Source organism: Equus asinus, chromosome 7 (genome assembly GCF_041296235.1).
Source record: "Equus asinus isolate D_3611 breed Donkey chromosome 7, EquAss-T2T_v2, whole genome shotgun sequence".
Taxonomy (NCBI): Eukaryota; Metazoa; Chordata; class Mammalia; order Perissodactyla; family Equidae; genus Equus; species Equus asinus.
This window is the reverse complement of record NC_091796.1, coordinates 48,541,632-48,555,137: the sequence shown is the minus strand read 5'-3', so window position 1 is coordinate 48,555,137 and position 13,506 is coordinate 48,541,632. Positions and strand designations below refer to the sequence as shown.

The following is a 13,506-nucleotide window of genomic DNA, read 5'->3' as shown; positions in this document are numbered from 1 at the left end:
CTGCTGCAGTATGGAAGTTCTTCATATTGAGTCAACATATAGAAATATGTGGGAAATGGGATGACCCGTAATAGATTTCCACAATGTGTGTAGCATTTTATAGTCATTCTCACTTGATAGAACTAGTTAGAAGAGAAGACCCCTTCCACCCTCTCATCCTTTGGAGGGGCTGCAGACCTCCTTAAGAATCTGAGGATAGGTACAGACCCTCTCCAGAAAAATCGACACAAACTTTTGTCTGCAATTTCAGAAACAAAACTCCCATTCATAGCTTCTTCTGAAGCCTATTCCTGGCCCATGGACCCCAGGTTAATGACCTCTGCTCCAAGGGGTTCTGCCAGCTTGTAGGGGAGCTCCCAAGTCATCACAGATGTTTTGAGGTAGCAGTAAGTGGGATGAATCGGTTCCCCTGTATTGTGAATCCTTCTGATGTTAATTCCTGCCTTCAAGATGCCAAGAGGCAATGTATGAAATTTGGGAAATTCTCTCTTCTATTGGTGTGTGGTATAAAAGTTTAAACAATTAACGTGGTATAAAAGCTTAACAATTTTGTATCTTAATGTTTTGTTAGCATCCATGTTCTCACATCTTCTACTGGTATTTAATTTGTACAAGTGGCCTAACTGCAATCAGGGAACCTTTGAAGAAATGATCTCTTGATTTGGGTTTTCCTGCAATAGGAAAATGTGGAAGGTACAGAATGTAATGTGTGTCGAGAAGGATCATTCTACTTGGACCCAGCAAATCCCAAGGGCTGTACCAGCTGCTTCTGTTTTGGAGTAAACAATCATTGTCACAGTACACATAAAAGAAGAGCAAAGGTATGCAAGGAATTAGAGTCTTTTTGGATTTATTTACTATTTCCAAATGAAGAAGAAATGAATTGGCATGAAACATGAGGGTTGAGGATTTTTCGTATGTTCCTCAGCCTGCTCATTCCTTCCACAGATGTCCTCATGCTCAGTCCCTCAGTTGTCAGGTCTCTGCTCAAGGTCCAGTGCTCAGAGGGACCCTACTTCCCCACTCCCTGCACTCTCTGTGCCCTCCCCTTCTTTGTGCAGTGTGCTTAATAGCATTTATCACTCCGTGACGTGTTATACATTTAGTGCTAAAATTTGTTTATTATCTGCCTTCCTCCACACTAGCATGGAAGCTCCTCGACACATTCCCAGGGCCTAGAGCAGGATCTGGAACATTATAGAGATGCTCCACGAACACTCAGTAATAAACGGAGTTTCTCGTTCTTCCCACTTGTTTCTTCTTAGCTGCTTGTCGTCTTCCTGTTTTACTTTCCTTCTCACCTATTTTACCACGTCTTTTTTTGTCGCCTTTTAAATTAATTCCATGAAACTGAAACTTCTGTTGCCTTCATTATTCCATGAGCCAGGTGTCTCATACTTGCTTTCTTTGTGTGAGTAATGTCTTATGTCCAAGAAGTAGTCAAAGAAAGATTATTCTATGTATTTACTGCCTGCCTCCTGAAATGAGCTCAGGCTTGTAATTGGAAAAAAATACTTTGTTAATCCACTCTGAGGTCTCCTCCGCTTACCCCAAGGGAACCCAGAAGCATTATTCCTGACCTGTGCCTTGTCATAATTTAACTCCTGACTTCCTTTACGACCAGGGAAATATTTAATTATGATTCTCCATTTAGAGAAAAAGATAGCAGGCCACTGTATTCCACATCATATTTGCTCTATAAGAAGCTCACCATTAAAATGTGCCTACAGTCCTAGTTATTATTCATACATTTATTTATGCACTATTCGAACACTTATTCGAATGCCTGCTAAGTGTCAGGAACCAGGATGTGCACTGGGATCCAAAGATAAATCCCACATACGTTGGTCTCTGCCCCCCGAGAATTCCTGGTTGCAATGGGTCAGACGGGGGCAGCAGCAGGTGAGGGCTCTGTCATGGGAGTCTGAGGGCAAGCGCAAGAGGAGACACATAAAGGGAGCCTTTGAAGGATAATGGCCACCCCATGGGTCTTTCTATTCTGCATAATTCAGCCATTGCCAGAGGAACCACAGGCACACGTTTCCATCCCTTGCTTCTGTGTTGCAGTTTGTGGATATGAGGGGCTGGCGCCTGGAGACGGCCGACAGAGCGGACATCCCTGTCTCCTTCAACCCCGGCAGCAGCAGTGTGGTTGCTGACCTCCAGGAGCTGCCCTCAACAGTTCACAGTGCGTCCTGGGTCGCACCTCTTTCCTACCTGGGGGACAAGGTAACGATGTCCCTTTGTTCCTCCGAACCCTCGCTGTGCCTCCTCCATCCCTGTGTGAGCATTGTTTACTGGGTGTCTGGAAGGAAGCATCAGGAAGTTCAGGTTACTAAAACTGAAGAAATTAGGTTAACTACAAATGCAGAAGAGATGCTGCCTCCTGCTTGGAGGGCTGAGAATGTCCGAGCCTCAGGTACCCCACACGTTAGCTCACCAGCAAACGAAGCCATGGACCATGTTTTTCTTGATTTTTACTTAATGACGAAGAATTTTCTTCTAGGGAAATAACCATTTAAATAATATCTCTTTCAAATAGGACACGTCTGCTTTTAAATGCCAATGCTGAGAATTCTTTGTTGTTAAGCAGAAGAAAGGCTCCTTGTCAGGAAAACAAAAGCTGAAAAGTGACTCATGAGCTTATTAAAAGAAGTGCAGGATCCAGCAGTGCTCCGATTTCATTAGCAGAATCATGTGTGGTTAGTTAGATCCTCCTCAGGGAGCTTAGAAACTAGTTGCTCTTCCTTTGCTGCATAAATTGTTATTCCAGAGCCTGGCCGGCCACACTCATTTACGAGGACAGGAGTGTGGGCCCCTGCAGAAACATCGTCAGGTGACATATGCACCTAGGGGCATAGGGCAGAGCTTTTGAGAAGGGGTGGGTTTCACAGGGTCGGGCTCAGGTGATACCATATTCTCACCTTTAGAATGACTGAATAAGAGGGCCTTGTCTGCCTGAGGTCTCTAATTCTGTCTTCTGCTTAGAGCACTATGGGTTTTGACCTTCCAGTGTGGGGAACGTTGCTTCTTTCATGTAACCCCACTTCTCCCACACGTGGTACTCTGCTCACCTCCACATGGTGAGCCCAGGTACTGGTTCTCTATTACTGGGTAACAAATTACCCCCAAACTTTGCAGCTTAAAGCAGCCAACAGTTATTATCTTGCACAGTTTCCGTGGATCAGGAATCTAGGAGTGAGTGGCTCAGGGTCTCTCATGAGGTTTCAGTCAAGCAGTCAGCCAGGGCTATGGCCATCTGGGACTGGAGGATGCACCTCCAGGCTCACCCCCATGGTTGTCAGCAGGCCTCTGTTCCTTGCTGGCTGTTGGCCAGAGGCTTCAGTTCTGCATTACATGAGGCCCTCCATGGCTACCTGAGGGTCCTCATGACATGGCAGCTGGCTTCCTCTAAAGAACTGACAGAGATAGAGATAGATAGGTAGATAGATGACTGATAGATAGACAGATAAAGAGAGACTGAAAAACTCAAGAGAGAAGCTGCAATCTTTTTGTAACCTGATTTCAGAAATGATATACCCCCACTTCTGCCATTTTCTGTTCATTAGAAGCCAGTCGCAAAGTCTCAGCCCACCCATGGGGAGGGGAATTAAGCTCCATCTCTTGCAGGCCAGCGTATCAAAGAATTTATGGACATATTTTTAAAACCACCTCAGCCCGTCAAAAAGGCAATACTTAATCTCAGTAAGATGACTCAAGATGTTACTTGGAATTCTTCCAGACTCTAAGGTCATAATGTGAAGCTTTTTCAGGTTGTAGCTTCTAGGGAGGAACTTCAGTGGGTTGGGAGCCCGGCAGTGCTGTTCTTTCTCCCCTGCTCTGAGTTATCTGCATTCTCCAGTAGGGGTACTTTGCAATGCCTGCGCTGAGGTGATGTTACCTCTGACTTCCATCCCCCGGTCACTCCTTCCTTCTTGATTCGTTTTTACTTTAAGGGTGGTGGGTATTAGGACCAGAGGTGAAGTTGCTGTCAGGAAACCTTGATCACTCACCTCCACATCTCCGCCTCCATCATGCTATTTACGAAGACTGAGAGAAGGTCTGTCTACCTAATGGAGTAATCAGAGATGGCTTATGTACCCAGGAGAACGCATAATAGTCACCATCTGCTCTCAGGGGAAGTTTTTTTGAAAATTTATTTTTAGAGGTTCGTTTTGTGAGATATTAATCAATTGTCTCAGATAAATAAGGAACCAATGGCCTAGATTTCTTAGAATAGCTAGGGATTAAATGAACATTTGAATTTAGTAGTCATCTAGATTGAAGAGATATCTTTTTCTCTGTGACTGTTATTTTTCTTTTTAATAGAAGTTTCTTCCTGCATGTAAAACTCAATCATGTTCATGCTAAACATTTTAATTGATATAAAATGTTATAGAGTAGAAAGTCAAAATACTATTTTCAATTCCATTCTCTAGAGATGACCACTGTTAACAGGTTGACTGTGTATCTTTCCAAATCTTATGTGCCTATGTACTTTTTGTGTGGTTTAATACTGCCATAGTCTCTGTAAATGCTTGTGCTGTTGATCCTATTGTTTCAATTTTAGGTTTCCTCATATGGTGGCTTCCTCACTTACCAAATCAAGTCCTTTGGCCTACCTGGTGACATGGTTCTTCTGGAAAAGAAGCCAGATGTGCAGCTTACTGTAGGTATCAGAACACGACCCAAGTGGCAGGAAGTGGCAGTTGCTGTTGGCGCTGATCCAACTTTAGGACATCTTGATAAGAGGCCTACGCAGAGTTTGCATTAAATCATTTCCAATTTTTCATAGAAACTAAAAGGAAAGTTGACAGCGTGTCGCACCTCCTCAGGATCCTCTGCCCCTGACTGTCCCAGCCCCAAATGGTTTCTCTTTTCTCCCTTCCCAAAGTACTTAACTGTATCTCACCCTTGCATCTCATAAGTTACTACCTCATGTTAAACTTTCTTTTATGTCTCTATCATTCAGTTTAGTCTCACAAATGTTTTTTGAGCCCTTCCTGTTTGCACGGCCACATTGCCGGGCTCATAAAGGACAAGTGATCCCTGTCCTCAAAAAAAAGAGTAATCTAAGAGGGGAGAAGAGAGAAATATACAAATAACTACAATCCACTGAACAGTAAGCATCTGAGGCGAAGTCCAAACGAGACTGTGAAACTGGGGTCCAAGTGGGGCCTTACGCAGGTGAGAGGCCCTCAGAAGGTTTCATGGAAAAGGTTAGTTTTGAGCCAGGCTTTTAAGCCTGGGCATGAGAGAAGAAGCACCCTTCCAGAGGCAGAGACTAAGGTGAACAGAGGCAGAGGGGCAGGGCTCAAAGGGCGACCAGTCCAACTTGGCTATATTATCAGTGTGTGCCAGGTCACTGAAAACAAACCTGGAAGGGTAGGAAGGAGGAGGTTTACTGCTATTATAAGGAATTTGGACTGATGTAGACAGTGAGGAGCCACTTTGGGTTTTTGAGAAGAAAAGTGACGTCACACACTCTGTGCCAACCACACAATCCAGAACTACAATCTAGAAAATTCCTTGGGAGCACAGGCAATGTCACATCCTGCACTGAGTCCCCTACAATATAGGGCATAGAGCCTTGAACGTAGACTGGGGTGTCATCATCTGAGTTTGACTCTGTTTCTGGTTTGTGTGCTGTGATTAATGCAATGCAATTACAGCTTCCTGAAGAGTTTTCTTGTGTCATTCACTGTAAAATAGGGACTAGCAAGTCTCACACACAGATCTTGTCACAGCTGAGGGCCTCACGTTCTGGTGGGTTTTTGTGTTCAGCCACTGCTGTGTGGCTTTTTGTTTTTATTAGCACCCAAATTTATCGAGCTGTTGTTTTAAAACCTTAAAGGAACGTTTGCAAAACTTCTTGAAAATGAAGCACCAAAGAGTTTAGAGTTACAGTCTAAGGAAAACTAGCTGTACGATAAAAATTTTGTCGTGGCAATGCTGTATTTCAGTTTCATTATTTTAGCAGGGCGTCTCAAGCTCAGGCCACTAGCATGCCTATATTTTACTGCCAAAGAGTTTATTACACCAACTGTTGGAATTCACAGAGAAGCGAGAACCAAAATTTTTTCTTAATCTTACCTTCAAAGATGGAAAATAATTTCGGCTCTTGAAACATTTACTCTGCCGCTTTGTTCCACACCACTGTAATTAAGAGCCTATGAGGCATGTTTCTTGGATTAAGCTTTTCAGTGATTTGTGATCGCAGATAATGCTCTTCTTTCTGAAACACCACCCTAATGAAACGGAACCTTTTGGGTTTGGCGCTACAACAGAAAAGCTGGGGCTTTCATGTGGGGTTTGGGGTGGGGATGCTGATGGTGGGTGCTGACCTTCTCCTTATGCCCTGTTAGGAGTCCCTCAAGAGCCACTGTAGTGGGGAAGGATGTGCAGAGGCTGAGAGTGAGTGAGGCTGGATCCTGCAGGGTGTAGGCTGCGTGGCCAATTCCTCCTCCACGTGCCATCTCTGTGGCTCCCTGGCTCTGCAAGCTGAACAGCCGACCCTGCCAACCCTTCCGCCCTGCCCACCCTCCTCACCAGCCCACCCACCAAAGCACTTTCCTGCTACCACAGTCTGGTCCTACAGGCAGTGATGCAAACAGCACCTCATGCATTGACTGCAAAGCATGTTGTTTGTTTGTTTGTTTTTAACTTTCCCATCTTTTTAGCCACTTTCAGTCAAGAGGATTTTCCTGGTGTATCCTATTTGTGAAAATGCACTGTATAAGGGATTCTGTTTCCACATCACTAATCCGTTTGTCAGTTCATTTCATGACTAGTTTTTAGAATCAGACATTTCATGTAATGCAGATCCATAGAAATTTGTTCTTAGATCAGTTATAAACCTCACAACATCCCAATCAAGGCACTAACACATGCATGTTTTCCTTTAAACAGGGTCACCACATGTCCATCGTCTATGAGGAGCCAAATAACCCACGGCCAGACCGGCTGTATCACGGGCGAGTGCAGGTGGTGGAGGTAAAGGGATAGCATACAGAAAATGGTTCTTGATGATTCTTTTGTTCTGTGACTGGGCTTTCAAGCAATTGTGATTTTGACTTATGATTTAAAATATTAATTATATTTATACAAATATAGTTTATATATATAAATTTAAAATATACAGAGTTCATCCTCACAGGGCCTGGTCTGTACTATCTTTATGGCACTTAGCAGTGTCTCTCCTGTTTAACAGTTAATTATCCTTGTCTCATGACCCTCTGAGCTTGTAAATGCTACGATGTAGCTCCCTCTCGTCCTCAAGCCTCCTTGAGTGGCTGACAAATGCTTGGGATGAATGGATAGAAAAGCCACAAAAACATCTAACACCAAAATAAATAAGAATAACATAGATAAATAAAGGAAAGCTGATCAAGTTAGAAAACATTGTATTGCATTTACTTCGTTATGACAATTCCTTTAAAATAGTATTCAATTTCTATTATTCAATCTGTCCAATATCTCAAGGTGATACTTTTTCAAGTACCCTGAACTCACAAATACATTTTAAGATTTCTATACTGGTTTCTATATATTCTGTGTATTCCATCCATACAATGGAGTCCTATTTGGCAATAAATGAAACAAAGTGTTGATACCTACCACAACATGGATGAATCTCAAAAACATTACACTGAACAAAAGAAGCATCACAAAAGATCACATACTGTGTGATTCTGTTTATATGAGAGGGGTGACACCAGCAAAAATGGCCGAGTAAGAACCTTCAAAAATTCTCTCTTCCATAAAAGCAATAGAAAACTGGCGAAAATGGTCAGAAACAACTATTTCATAACTCTTGGAATTAACCAAAGGCTTGCAGCAATCTGGAAAGCATTTATTCAAGAAAAATGGCTGAATCTTAGTAAGAACATCAAGCTTTGTGACAGTCAACTTGCTCTATTTCCGTCATCTTTTCCAGCTCCATAGTAGGCTTGAAAATCAACAGCCTACAGTCAAAGTGAAAGCCAGCAGGTTGGCAGCCACTTGAAGGGAAAGAGTGGGATTAGAGCTTCTCAAAGACTCATTCACAGAGAACTGTCATGATTTGACCTGTCTGGAGGTTTTCTGGAAGATGCCACTTCCAAGGCGGTCTTCGTTTGACTGGAGTCGGAACTCTCCCAGTATGAAAAACCTTTTTCCTGAGGGTGTTGTTGAAAACATTTAGAGGAAATTGTTTAACTTCTTGGCTGCCTGAAATAGTGGACAACAGTTGGTCAAACAAGAAGCTAATCATAAAACTTAAAATAAAAAGCTGGGGGGATGAGATGTCCATAGAAGCTTTGAAGAGCTCCAGCACAATCCTGGGAATGTAGACGGCCATGCATACTCAGGGCTGTTTGCATGCTCCAGAAAGCCCTGAGAAGGCCTTAAGCCCTCACCTCTGGCTGACCTTGAGGCTCTCTGCAAGCAGAAAGTGAAGGCCAAAGCAGAGTTGTCAGCTGCCCGGCTGAGTGTTGAGGGGTCCCCCGTCATGCACACAGAGCACTTTTGCAAAGACTAGGAGACTTTTTGGTTCCAGGCATTTAACGAAATCTCTGTCTAATCATTAGCTGGCCACTAAGCTAACCAAGCAGAGACTTTAGTGGCCACACATGACAAAGAATACAGACTTTACAGAATTAGCTCAGGAAAGTCACAACAAAGACACAAGCAACAATAATAAACAGCAGTGGCAACAAATCCTGGGGAGGGGAAGACTATGGTTTCCTGAGTTGCCACATTATATTGTTTTAAATATTCAATTTTCAACCAAAAAGTTATGAGACATGCAGAGAAACAAGAAAGTATAGTCCATGCACAGGGGGAACAAAGCAATAAATAGAAACTGTCCCTGAGGAAGCCCAGAACTTGGACTTACTAGAAAAAGACTTTAAATCAACATTTTAAATATGTCAGAGATCTAAAGAACACCATGTCTAAAGAACTAGAGGAAAATATGAGAACAGTGTCTCAGCAAATAGGAAATACCAATAAAGAAATATAAAATATATAAAAGAATCAAATAGAAATTCTAGAGTTGAAAAGTGCAATAACTGAAATGAAGAATCCACTAGAAGGGCTGCTTTGGACTGAATTATTTCCCCTCCAAATTCATATGTTGAACCCCTGGCCCCCAATGTGGCTGTATTTGGAGTTAAGAACTAATTAAGGTTAAATGAGATCTTAAGGGTGAAGCTGTGGTCTGATAAGATTAGTGTCCTTATAAGAGGAGACACCAGAAAGCTCACTGTCTCTGTGCTCCCTGTAAGGACACAGTGAGAAGGCAACCAACTGCAAGCCAGAAAGAGAGTTCTGACTAGGAACCAAATTGACTGGCATCTTTTTTTTTTTTGAGGAAGATTAGCCTTGAGCTAACATGTGCCACCAATCCTCCTCTGCATTTTTGCTGAGGAAGACTGGCCCTGACCTAACATCTATGCCCATCTTCCTCGACTTTACATGTGGGATGCCTGCCACAGCATGGCTTGACAAGCGGTGTTAGGTCCATACCCAGGATCTGAACCAGCGAACCCCAGGCTGCCAAAGTAGAACATGCAAACTTAACTGCTGCACCACCAGGCTGGCCCCTTGCCTGGCATCTTGATCTGGGATTTCTAGCCTCCAGAACCAAGAAAAGAAATTTCTGTTGTCTAAGCCTCTGTTAAGTTTATAGTATTTTGTTATGGCAGCCTAAGCTAACTAAGATAAGGGCTCAACAACACATTTGAGCAGGCAGAAGAAAGAATCAGCTAACTTGAAGAAGGTCAATTGAGATTATCCAGTCTGAGAAAAAGAAAGAAAAAAAAAATGAGGAAAAACAAACAGACTCTGAAAGATATGGGTCACAGTCAAATGTAACAACGTGCATAATTGGAGTGCCAGAAGGACAAGAGAGAGAGAAAGGGGAAGAAAAAATATTTGAAGAAGTAATGGCTAAAACCTTCCAAAATTTGATGAAAATCATTAATCTACACATCCAAGCTCAACAAATTCCAAGTAGGATAAATACACGAGACCCACACACAAAGACATCGTAGTAAACATTCTCAAAGACAAAGAGAGTCTTGAAAGCAACACAAGAGAAGCACTTCACATACAAGGAGTCATCAATAAGAGTAACAGCTGATTTTTCACCAGAAACCATGGAAGTCAGAAGGCAGTGCAATTATGTTTTCAACATGCTGAAAGAAACACACCATCAACAAAGAATTATATGTCGAGCAAAATGTCTTTCAAAAATGAAGGAGAAATGAAGACATTCCATTCTTAACAAAACAAAGAATTCATCACTGGCCAACCCTTCTTACAAGAAATGCTAAAGGGAATCCTTCAGACTGAAATGAAAGGACACTATAGACAGTACCTTCAATCCACATCACATACGAAGAACACTGGTTTGGTAACTACATAGGTTAATATAACAGGCAGTATAAATGTATCTTTTGTTTGTAACTCTTTTTTTTTCTGTCTGACTTAAAAGACAACTGCATAAAAGCATAATTATAAATGTGAGTTGATGGTCATACAATGTATAAAGATGTAATTTGTATGACACAAAGGAACAAGGGAGGAAAGGAAGTGAATAGAAGCAAAGTTTTTGTATACTGCTGAAATCAAGTTGGTATTTATACAAATTGTCCAGCATGGAAAAATCCGTAGAGACACAATGTAGAGTAGTGTTTGCTGGGGGCTGGCAGTTGGATTGGGAGTAACTACCATGGGCACAAGGGTTCTTTTTGGGGGAATGAAAATGTTCTAAAATTACATTGTGGTAATGGTTGTATACTTTTATAGATTTACTAAAAATTGTACACTTAAAATGAGAGAATACCATTGTATGTAAATCATACCTCAAGCTGTTAAAAATATAAGTTAAAATTGTAGAAGTATTATGTTTATATGTTAATAATAGCTACCATTTATTGAATGTCTGCTACATACTAGGCACTATGCCGAACACTTTATATACATTATATCATTTCATATACTTTAATCCTCATGATAGTCCTGACATTAAGTAGTAGTATGCCCATTTAAGAGACGTGGAAACTGAGTTCAAAGGAGGCAACAGAATATAAAAGGTTAAAAGTGCAGGCCTTTACATGAAAAGATGCCCAACATCACTAGTCTTTGGGGAAATGCAAATCACAGCCACAGTGAAATATCACCTCACACTCATTTGGATGCTACTATTTAAAAAAAAAGAAAAACAGAAAACAAGTGTCAGTGAGGGTATGCAGAAATTGGAACACTTGTGCACTATTGGTGAAACTGTAAATGGTGCAGCCATTGTGGAAAACAGTATTGAGGCTCCTCAAAAAATTAAAAATAGAATTGCCATATGATCCAGCCATCCCACTTCTGGGTGTATATCCAAAAGAATTGAAAACAGGATTTTGAAGAGACATTTGCACACCCATGTTCATTGCAGCATTATTCACAATAGATAAGAGGTGGAAGCAACTGAGATGTCTATCAACAGATGAATGCATAAAGAAAATGTGGCATATACATAGATTGAAATATTATTCGGCCTTAAAAAAGAAAGATATCCTACCCAGCCATCCCACTACTGAGTATCTATCCAAAGACCTTGAAATCAGCAATTCCAAAAGTCCCATGCACCCCTATGTTCATTGCAGCATTATTTACAATAGCCAAGACGTGGAAGCAACCAAAGTGCCCATCAACTGATGACTGGATAAAGAAGATGTGGTATATATATACAATGGAATATTACTCAGCCATAAAAAAGGGTACAATCGTCCCATTCACAACAACATGGATGGACCTTGAGGGTATTATGTTAAGTGAAATAAGCCAGATAGAGAAAGACAATCTCTGTATGACTCCACTCATATATAGAAGTTAAACACATGGACAAAGAGAACAGATTAGTGGCTACCAGGGGAAGAGGAGGGGAGTAGGGGGTGGGCACAAAGACTGAAGTGGTGCACCTACAACACGAGTGACAAACAATAATGCACAACTGAAATTTCACAAGGTTGTAAACTATCATAATCTTAATAAAAAGTAAAAAAAAAAAAAAAAAGAAATCCTGTCACATGCTAGAATGTGAATGAAACTTGAGAACGTTATACTAAGGGAAATAAGGAAGTCACTAGAAGACAAATACCACATGATTCCACTTATATGAGGTATTTAAAGTACTCAAATTCATGGAAAAAGAAAGTAGAATGGTGGTTGCCAAGGGCTTGGAGGAGGAGGAAATGGGAGTTATTGCTTAATAGGTTCAGAGTATCAATTTTACAAGATGATAAAGCTCTGGAGATCTGTTGCACAACACTGGGCATATGGCTATCACCATTGTACTGTGCACTTAAAATGGTTAAGGCACTGGCCCAGTGGCGTAGTGGTTAAGTTCTCACGCTCTGCTGCAGCAGCCCAGGGTTCACAGGTTGAGATCCCAGGTGCAAACCTACACCCCGCTCATCAAGTCATACTTTGGCAGTGTCCCACATACAAAATAGAGGAAGATTGACACAGATGTTAGCTGAGGGCAAATCTTCCTCACCAAAAAAAAATAATAATGATAAGGTTAAGATGGTAAATTTTATGTTATATGCTTTTTACCATGATAAAAATAAAATAATATGAATGTGTATATGCAAGAAAAGAGTGTACCTTCTGTCACAATTATACACCTTGAATTAATGGTCTGAGCTGCATGACTCAATTTCCATATGCTTCTCTCCTATACCCTTCTCACTCACTTTGTGCTTGTACAAACAAAAGTGCATTTTAAAATAAGCATAACACTGGGACATTTTATTTCATTTTATTCTTCCTTATTTCCTGTCTTCATTTTCTTCCCCTTTCTCGTGGCACTCTCCCTTTTTGGGAATAATCCAGGACATCTGACTTCTGAATGTAAATCCACTATCTTCTACTTACCCATCTTATTTTATTTTCTCTTATGCGTCGTTAATTGTCTTTTTTATTTATTTGCTCTGGGCATCTGCCTCTTTGAAAGCCCTGGAAGGGAGCTGGCCTAAGGCAGACCTTCTCTCTCTGTTTTCACATGTAGGGAAACTTCAGACACGCCAGCAGCGGGGCCCAGGTGTCTCGGGAAGAGCTGATGATGGTGCTGTCTAGACTGGAAGGTGTGCGCCTCCGCGGCCTCTATTTCACCGAGACGCAGCGGCTCACTCTGAGTGGGGTGGGGCTGGAGGAAGCTTCTGACACGGGAAGTGGACGTAGAGCACAGAATGTAGAGATGTGCGCCTGTCCCCCTGACTACACTGGTGACTCATGTCAGGTAGGAAATTCTCCGGTAACAGAAGATTCCCCCGGGGGACTCCTGTGCCTGGCTTTCCTGGCTGCTCTTCAACACCACTGGACATTCTGGGGCACTCTGCCCATTGCACAAGTTTCTGCTGGGCTATAGCTTCTTTCTTACCTGGACCACTTCCAGGTATTGAATATCACAAATCACAAATGTCTCAAAGTCCGTAGGCAAGCCGCCAGAGCGCCATAGATCCGGGGGTT

The 13,506-nt window shown here is 41.9% G+C and overlaps 1 protein-coding gene across 3 annotated transcripts in view; it reads left to right on the top strand.

Moving 5' to 3' along the window:
• Nucleotides 1-13,506, top strand: part of LAMA3 (laminin subunit alpha 3) — a 255,342-nt gene that overhangs the window by 163,588 nt on the left and 78,248 nt on the right. For all 3 annotated transcript variants that reach the window (XM_044774483.2, XM_070513304.1, XM_044774485.2), the window contains 5 exons: nucleotides 681-821; nucleotides 2,068-2,229; nucleotides 4,571-4,669; nucleotides 6,910-6,993; nucleotides 13,046-13,276. In XM_044774483.2, the coding sequence (XP_044630418.2) occupies nucleotides 681-821; nucleotides 2,068-2,229; nucleotides 4,571-4,669; nucleotides 6,910-6,993; nucleotides 13,046-13,276 (717 nt within the window). The remainder of the gene's footprint in view (nucleotides 1-680; nucleotides 822-2,067; nucleotides 2,230-4,570; nucleotides 4,670-6,909; nucleotides 6,994-13,045; nucleotides 13,277-13,506) is intronic.